The sequence below is a fragment of the Gekko japonicus genome, unplaced genomic scaffold (genome assembly GCF_001447785.1).
Source record: "Gekko japonicus isolate JY-2015 unplaced genomic scaffold, Gekko_japonicus_V1.1 scaffold847, whole genome shotgun sequence".
In the NCBI taxonomy this organism is placed as follows: Eukaryota; Metazoa; Chordata; class Lepidosauria; order Squamata; family Gekkonidae; genus Gekko; species Gekko japonicus.
In genome coordinates this window covers 621,088-630,698 of record NW_015174868.1, presented here as the reverse complement: position 1 = coordinate 630,698, position 9,611 = coordinate 621,088, and the positions used below count along the sequence as shown (strand labels likewise).

Here is a 9,611-nt window from a genome sequence, read left to right as displayed (position 1 = left end):
GGGGGGGGCGGGCAGAGCCAGTCCGATTGTGACTTCAGCATGGCGGAACAACTTCATCTCCAGCAGTTAAGCAGCGTGGGAGCGCCTGCCCAGTGCTGCATCTCTGGCTCTCCAGTCCGCCCATGTGGGTTTTCCTTTGCATCCCCCTCCCACCCCATGGGGCCTTGCAGTGAGGATACACCAACTCGGAGCTTACCAGCTGCTGTCCTTTATACAGTTTATATCCCCGGTACCTGGCATTACTTTTTATGGTGCACATGGCCCGGCCCGGCCCGGCCCAGCCCGACAAAGTGATATTTATGTCAGATTCAGCCCTTGTAACAAATGAGTTCAACACCACAGGGCTGTTGTGAGGATAAAATGGAGGAGAACCATAAAAATGGCTTTGGGTCCCCCCTGGAGAGAAAAGTGGGGTATAACTGGAATAAATAATATGTAAAACTGGTAGATGTCATGGCAGTGTTTTTTCTCCGTAGCACCTCTGTTGTGGGGGTATCCAATTTTCCTAGCAATGCAGTCGCTCAGCATTTAAAGAACTATGCAGCTGAAAGATGAAATAAAACTGTCTAAAGCCAGATATTAGAATTAGTGGAAAAGCGATATTGCTTGACACTCAAAATGGAACGAGTACACTACAACTGCATCCCACATAGTGCTCATAATCATAATAAATGTTCTAAAGAGGGAGAGCAGGAGGGGAGAAATCACATTTTTCCAGAGACAAAATACTGCATACAGTTGGAGTACTGGGAAAATGGGATACACACACACACACACCTGAAAAGATAATCCTGAGAACTGGGAGAATCTCTGGAGTGGTATGCAAGGAACGCTGGTGGGGTGGGTTGCAGTTTGGTGGAAAATCCACAGGAATTAGACCTGCTTCTCCTTTGTGTGCATGAAAGTACTTTTTGGATCCAAGCCATCGAAAGAAAATGTGCTCCTGCTTCTGACAGGAACAAGGGGGGGGGGGGGTTGCGTGAGACACTGGCATCACTGCTTTTGCTGCATCGCTTCCAGGTAAAGCCCAGAAATTACAATGGGTGACTCTAGGAATCACCATAAACTCTATGATAAGAGTTTCTGGTGATTCCTAGGGCTACTCTACATTACTTTCTGGTAAAATCAGTGAAGTAGCTTTTTTAAAAAAATGAGTGATGGCAGGCAATGAAGCTTGTCACAGCAGGAGACCTGGGAAGCTTAGTTATTGTGCACACATATCTGACAGATTAGGCTCCAATCCACAAAGTTCATGCAAAAATGAATGTATTTATGTACCGCATTTATACTAAAGGTATAAATACCAGTGGCACTGGTATTTCTGGCCACTGTGTGACACAGAGTGTTGGACTGGATGGGCCTTTGGCCTGATCCAACATTGGCGTCTCTTATGTTCTTATGTTCTTATTAGTTAGACTCCTGTTTATTCTGACTGCATCAAACTAACAAGGCTACCCATCTGCCACAGTTACCATGCATTAGGCCAATGTTTCCCACAGCAAACATAAAGTGTGGATTACATACATTATCTTTAAAGTCCTGGTATACATACTGGGCCGCTCTGGCCAACCGGGATTCCCAAATGCAGGGGTTTAAAGATGTAAAAGTGTAGATGATGATCGCCTGTATTTGCTGCAGGAAACTGCAGTGCCGATGTTCAGAGGGGCCTACAAAAGAATTAAGCACAAGCCATTCCCAGTCCTTATCTAATCGCTCATAGCAGGCCCGGATCCCTGCCTTACACAGCCCTGTGTGATTTCTCCATCTTATCTGATGGGATTACAGGTTTCTGCAAGGGGCCGCCAGAAACAAAGCCCTGATAGACACAGTAATGACAAGGCCAGGCTTCAACCATTATACCTCAGAACCATACCATTCCACTTCTACACACGTAACCTTCAAGCACAGAGGCAGCAAATTCTGAATACCAGTGACAGGAGGCAACACCAGAGGAAAGTAGGGTTGCCAATCGCCAGGTTGTAGCTGGAATTCTCCTGCTATTACAACTGACCTCCAGGTGACACAGATCAGTTCCCCTGGAGAAAATGGCCACTTTGGAATGGGGACTCTGTAGCATTATAACCCCATTGAAGTCCCTCCCTAAGCCCCACCCTCCTCAGGCTCCACCCACAAAATCTCCAAATATTTCTCAACCCGGGCTGCGGTCACATGGAGCATTAGCCACGCTACTGAGACGGATGATAGGTGGATTTTCCGGGCACGATCACACCGCAACATCTGGGAAGCGTAGAGCTCCCATGGCGAACCCGAGGCTTCCCACCGAAGATGCAGAGTTAAAAACTAGTACCTCCGAGGTACTAGTTTTCGGAAACCGCAAGGCAAGGGCTGGCATCTGATCGCGTTTCCGGTGGTAGTCCGTGGCATCCGGCGCCTGCCCATGTCCTGTCGCAAACAGGTTTTTTCCCCCCAAGTCTCCACAGGATGCGCACAAGCACCCAACGGCGCATGTGCACGAAGAGGACAGCGAACGTTCCGTTGCTCCACAGAATCGCGCATGCCGTTGGTGAGATCACGCTGCGCCGCTTCTTTGCTGTGCTGCAGGATCGTCGTGTGATCGCCACCTCACCCCTACCCACGGGACCTCGATGGGACGTGTGATCGGGCGGCCGCGCGTTATTTTGATCCGGGCCAAACTGCCACGCTCCCCCCCCCCGCATTTTACGGCCCGTGTGACCGGGACCCCAGAACTAGCAATTCTAGGGGAAGGCCTCTATGCCTTGTTGTTGGCCCTCCAAGGCAACTGGTTGGCCACTGTGTGAAACGGGATGCTGGACTAGACAGACCACCGGCCTGACACAGCAGGCTCTACTTACATTCTTATTCTTTTTACTGACTGTCACACCAGGCCTGAGTTTGCCCATGGCAGCAACTGGATTTTCATGTATTTTGGTTAGCTGCCTGACACAACTCACATGTCAGAACCATTCAGAATTTCTCACTTAAATTCCTTGTAGATCTGCTGGCCCACAACATAATCACAACCCTCTCAAGATATCTTATAACAGCCCTGACATGGATAGCCCAGGCAAGCCTGAGCTCATCAGAAGCTAAGCAGGGTCAACTCTGGCAAGTACTTGGGTGGGAGACCTCCTTGGAATACCAGAGGCAGGAGGATGGGGGCAGGCTTTATTCAGCCACCTCTCTGAACATCCTCCAGGCCCCCAGTAGGGATCAGTCACCAGAGGTCGCCATGACTTCCAGGTACACACACACACACACACACCAGTGTTCCCTCTAATCTGAGTTAGTGTGAGCTAGCTCACAGTTTTTTAGCCTCCGGCTCACACCTTTTTGTCTTACCTCAGGAAGGATGGCTCCAGAGCAAGCTAATTTATGCAGTAGCCAAACTGCTCACTCACCGCTTTAATGCCAGTAGCTCACAAAGTAGAATTTTTGCTCACAAGATTCCACAGCTTAGAGGGAGCACACACACTTTAAAAAAAACTTATAATACAGGGTCAACAGGTCTTTGGCTATCATGAATATGTATGACAACACAATCCACTTTCGTTGTTATGGCCCTCTGTCTAAAACCTTTCACAGGTATTGGCTTGTTCTCACTTCTACAGTTGCAGTGCCATGGGAAAGCAAATGCTGCTACGGTATCGGCCATTACCTGTAGAATCAAATATGATAGGAAGGCAGTTTCTGTTGGAATTCCAACTGCACTTGAGAACTTGACCTCCTTGTACAATTCCAGGCTGACTTGTATTTGCCTTTGGCGCTCCCACTAGAAGGAATGTCCTGCAAGAAAAGACAAACAAAAAAGATACTTCAAGACTGCTCACTGTTTCACAGAAGGCAATTAATTAAGCACCCAAATTATAAAACGGAGTATGTCAATACAGTGCACAGGAGAACTGAGCCGCAGAAAGAGCACTAGCAGGCCAGTAGCTACGGTGGGGCATTTTGGGGCTCTGCTCCCTCAAATGTGAGGCACGCCCCACAGCAGCCGATGGCTCTCTCCCCTCCTCCTCCTGTGACATTAAAAGGGCCCTCCAGCTGATCGACGGGAGCATGTGGCCCGCCAATCAGCTGTAGGGCCCTTTAAATTGTGCAGGAAGAGAGGGGGTGGGGAAACCGCACACCTTCCCTGAATCCCAAGTGGGGATTTCGCCACTTAGAGTTCAGGCCCGGGCAGCCCCCACTTGAAAAACACCACTTAAAGGGAACCCTTCAAATATTTTTTCACAAGTGGGGACTGCCTGCGTCTGAACTCCAAGTGGCAAAATCATCGCTTGAAGTTTAGGGAAGGCATGCAGCCGCCCCTCCCCCTCCCCCGTTGCCCCACAACCCGTTGCCCCACAACATTTCCCCATGCCCCCCAACCCAAAATTTTCAGCTACGGGGCCGACTGCCCTAGTATAACGTAATGGCTAAGAAAATGAGACTTGGTTCCAGGAGGTGGGATTCTCGAAGGAGCTATCTTCCCTGCAGTTAAGACTTGCTCCTCCAGGCCTGCACAACGAGTGACCCCCCCCCCCAAATCCACCCAAAAACGTACAAAAGTGCCACCAAGCTGCGACTGACTTATGCCTTCCCCAGTAAGGGGCTTGCAAGGCAAGTGAGAAGCAGACGTGGTTTGCCACTGTCTTCCTCTGCAGACACTTTCTCGGAGGTCTCCCACCGCAGCACCAACCCTGCCTAGCTTCTGAGATCTGACAAGATTGGGCTGCACCCAATGCTCCCTCTAAGCTGTGGAGTTTTGTGAGCAAAAAATCTACTTGATGAGCTACTGGCATTAAAGTTGTGAGCGAGCGATTTGGCTGCTGCGTGAATTAGTCTGCTCTGGAGCCATCCTTCCTGAGCTAATGTGTGAGCTGGAGACTAAAGAACTGTGAGCTAGCTCACACTAACTCAGCTTAGAGGGAACACTGGCTGCACCTTTCCTCCCAATCCACCAGACGCCCCTGGTTCTGATGCTCACTGGGCACTGTGAAAGTGGACGGGAGGGGTATTAAGTTCCTGCTTGGCCAAATACGTGGCTACACTGGCACAATCCTGTTGCTTGGTCCTTTCTAGTCTCCTAAGGGCGAAAGAAGCCAATGTATCCCTCCAGCTGCCCAGCAAGCACAGCAGAATTGGCTCTGGATTACTGAGGTTTGGCTGTATTTTGTGACTCTTCCCAACCCGTTTCTTTCACTTGCCAAGCCTAGAATCTAATTCAGCTGGAATGGCAAAACCCACTGCACACACACACACACACCCTTCCAGCTATGAGAAGGCTACAGAGCCAGGCTGAAAACCAAAAGAGAGAGAGAGAGAGAGGAGACAGAAAGACGAACTCTGATAGCTGTGTCTTCTGGAAACTCAGATGTTTCCATCAACTGGGATTGAGTAACCAACGGAATGTTCAGTGTTCAAATTAAAACAACAGCAACACGTGAGTGTTAGTAATTCCCCAACCTTGCAGTCAATTATTCTTCAGATTCCATTTCATACAACATGCTATAAACCGATTACAACCTTCAGTGCCTCATCTCACAAATACATGGTGGGGGGGGGGGAACAAACCAATATACTTCAAAAATAAAACAAATAGTGTCTGGCAATCCTTTCCCAGATGAACTCAACACTATACACAGTTCCCCTCATTCACATCATAACTCTATAGAACTGACACTCCATATTGCTGGCCCCACTCCGATGGTTTTGATTTGAGATCTATATGAAGAAAGGTTAAAGAGATTAGGGCTCTTTAGTTTAGAGAAACGATTGAGGGGTGACATGATAGAGGTTTATAAGATTATGCATGGGATAGAGAAGGAACAGAAAGAAGTCCTTTTCTCCCTTTCTCACAATACAAGAACTCGTGGGCACTCAATGGAATTAACGAGCAGTAGGCTTAGAACAGATTAGAGAGGAAGTACTTCTTCACCCAATGAGTAATTAACACGTGGAATTCAGTGCCGCTGGAAGTGGTGGCAGCTACAAGCATAGACAGTTTCAAGAGGGGACTGGATAAACACATGGAGCAGAAGTCCATCAGTGGCTATTAGCCACAAGGTATAGATGGAGCACTCTGTCTGGGATAGTGATGCTCTAGGTTCTTCCGGGAGGGGGGACAGTGGGAGGGTTTCTGGAGTTCTGACCCTGCTGGTGGACTGGTGGCACCTGAGTTTTGGCCACTGTACAACACGGACTAGAAGGGCCACTGGCCTGATCCAACATGGCTGCTCTTATGTTATGACATTCCTGGTTCTGGTAGTGGAAAGTGTTGTCGAGTTGCAGCCAACTTAGAGCAAGAGATGAACAGAGGTGGTTTGCTGTTAAGTCCGGCGCTTAACAAATAGTCGGAGAGTGATTTCAGCAAAAACTCAGGTTTATTCACGATCACGAACACTTCTCCAACACGGTACAACATCTGATAGCCCGAACAGCTTGTCCATTCTAGCTGCTCGGTATTTAAACATTTCCCGGCTAATGTAGCCACGCCTCTATACAGATAACAACCAATGCGGTTGAGCGGATAAGGTCCAATCAATGTCGTTCCCGCTTAAAGACATTCAAACGTGATTGGACGCATTAGTCTTGGACTACAATCCCTGTCCAAGACAAAGCTTAACATTGCTTCCTTATGAGATGGTTTCCATACATCTTAATGCATTCAGTACATCATCAGAATACATTACATTTGCCATGGCCTGCCTCTGCGTGGCAACCCTGGACTTCCTTGGTAGTCTCCCATCCTGGTGCCAACCAGGGCCGACCCTGCTTAGCTTCCAAGATCTGATGAGATCAGGCCAGCCAGGGCCATCCCAGCCAAGGCTAGCCTGGAAACCACAGGATTTAAATGAAAGTTTTAATAGCAAGGAACAGAAACAGTCGACGTATTGCTGCAGCGATATCTTCATTCTACCTTCTAAGCCAGCAACTAAATGCAAAACATATGGCCCATCAGCCACTATACCAACCTGGTGTCTCACACCCTAACTGTTCGCCAAGGACGTGGATGCTGGCCAGTACAAATGTTTAGGCCCGGAGTGTTACACACTGATCTTACAGATACGCTGCACTGGCAAGCCACAGAATAGGATGGGTGCCAACAGATTCCAAAAGGAATAGGGCCTTTTGTCTCTCCCAGAGGGCTGCTGAAGTTCCATAAGCGCAACTTAACACACACACACACACACACACTATGGATGGCAAAAAAAGAAACCTGGGAACCAGCATCTGCATGAATGGTTCTGCCACATTTCCTTTTTGTTTTTCACAGCACAATCCTGAACACAGTTACACTCTTCGAAGCCCATCGTCCTTATAGACCTAGAAAGGTGTATCTTAGGACGGCGCACATGGTCATTGTCCCAGAACTAATCTTTGCACACTTCCAAGGTAGATACAGTTACTCCCTCCATATTCACAGAATGAAACCCACTTGTCTGTTTAGCAGCTGAAAATTCTGCAGCCCCCTCCCCCCTCGATCCAACAGAGTTTCAGCTATAAGCACGCTCACTCCTTTGACTGGCATTCGTAGGATTGCTGGCCAGTCAGGAGGAGGAAAATGTCCGGTCCCTTTAATAGAGGCTTTGCATGCGGAAAAGGGCCCCTGAAGCTTTTCATCGCACAGAGGTAAATAACATCACCTGGTAAATAACCTCCTATTAAGCCGCTGTTAAAGGGACAGGATGCTTTTTGGGAACCATAGCTGGCAGCCTATCTTATCCTTACTAATTTCTCTAGGCTTTTCTGTTCCTAGGCTGCAGACGCTTGCTGATTCAAAACTGGGAGATGATCGATGAAGATAAAACAGATTATTCTTGTCTCAGTTGAACAGAGCTATACACAAGTGTAGCATAGTAGCTAAGAGAACAATCTGTGATCCACAGGGTGCCATTCACATCTCCCCTGTTGGATTGGATTTCATTTGCAAGTTGATGACACACACATCTGGAAATACTTGAAAATCAGTGGTTGAATTAAGTGCGAGTACAGTTACCACGTGAAAGGATCCATGGTCTGCTTTATGAGCTAACATCCAACCACACCATATATGAGGTCACATCACCTGGTCAGGATTGATTTATTTTGGCCCTGGTCACACGGAGCATTAGGCACACTAGAGAGACGGAAGATAGGCGGATTTTCCAGGCGCGATCTCACCACCACATCTGGGAAGCGTAGAGCTCCCGTGGCGCACCCAAGGCTTCCCGCTGGCGCGATCTCACCACCACATCTGGGAAGCGTAGAGCTCCCGTGGCGCACCCGAGGCTTCCCACCGAAGATGCGGGGTAAAAAACTAGTACCGAAGATGCGGGGTAAAAAACTAGTACCTCGGAGGTACTAGTTTCCGGAAACCACGGGGCAAGGGCAGGCATCTGATCGCATTTCCGGTGGTAGTTCCGGCGCCCACCCATGTCCCCTCGCAAAAAGGGTTTTTTTTCCCCCAAGTCTCCACGGATGCGCACAAGCACCCAACGGAGCATGCGCACATTTAAGTTTTAAAAACAAAACACAACCCCGTTTGCTGCGCCGCTCCGCTTCTTTGCCCCATGTGTGATCGGCACCTCCCCCCCAACCATGGGAGCTCCACGGGACCTCAGCCCAAAGCCTGATCACGCAGTCATGCGTTAGTTTGCTCCGGGGCAAACAGCCACGCCTCCCCCCCGCATTTTCCTGCCCATGTGGCCGAGGCCATCGTTTATTTTCCAGATGTGTTTCTAAAAACTGTTATATGCTATTGACCACTGAGGAAGGCCTTTGAAGCTGAAGCGCGTATGGCAGGGGTGTCAAACATATGGCCCATGAGCCGCAACCGGCCCGTCCAGGACTCTTATCCACCCTGCAAGCAACCGTTTACCTTTATTTATTTATTTATTTATTTGTTTTAATATGTTTATTCTGCCCTCCCCAAGTGGGCTCAGGGTGGATCACAAAAAAACCAAGTTCAAGACTCGTTACAATAAAATCACATTAAAATCATTAAAACAATAGACAATAAAACTGCACAGACTTCATATAAATCTGTTGGGGGCTACAAGATGGAATCAATGGGCCCTTTCGAGGGTTGGGAACTAGAGCAGGGAGGCCAACTGAGGTGATTGCCTGCCGCCTAACCTGAAGGCCTGGCGGAAAAGCTCCATTTTGCAGGCCCTGCAGAACGGTAGAAGGTCCCTCAGGGCCCTGATCTCCAGTGGGAGCTGATTCCACCAGGCTGAAGGCAGGGCAGAAAACACTGCCACACATACAGGCCACAGGCCCTTCCAGGGCTCTTATCCGGCCCATAAGCAACTGATTACCTTTACTGCCAGATGTACACCATATAATAAGTATATTTCTTTTAATACAAATTTTATTTGCTATAGCTTGACCCTTGAAGAATTCCCAGTATGTTTTGGGGTGAGGTTGTTTCCCCCTTCTCCTTTGTTTGTCCCCCCGTCCCCACCCATATCTCCACTGTGCCACAGACTCACTAAGTGGCCTTCGGCAAGTCACTGCCTCACATCCCCACCAGTGTTCCCTATAAACTGAGTTAGTGTGAGCTAGCTCACAGTTTTTTAGCCTCCAGCTCACACATTTTTGCCTTAGCTCAGGAAGGAGGGCTCCAGAGCAAACTAATTTATACAGCAGCCAAATGGCTCGCTCACAAC

At 48.6% G+C, this 9,611-nt stretch overlaps 1 protein-coding gene across 1 annotated transcript in view; it reads right to left on the bottom strand.

Moving 5' to 3' along the window:
* ITGAV (integrin subunit alpha V) overlaps positions 1–9,104 on the bottom strand; it is a 95,208-nt gene extending 86,104 nt beyond the window's left edge. Inside the window, exons 1-2 of the mRNA XM_015424769.1 lie at positions 9,079–9,104; positions 3,638–3,765 (exon numbers count right to left, since the gene is read on the bottom strand). Coding sequence (XP_015280255.1) covers positions 3,638–3,765; positions 9,079–9,104 — 154 coding nt within the window. The remainder of the gene's footprint in view (positions 1–3,637; positions 3,766–9,078) is intronic.
* Between the last annotated feature and the right edge of the window lie 507 nt (positions 9,105–9,611).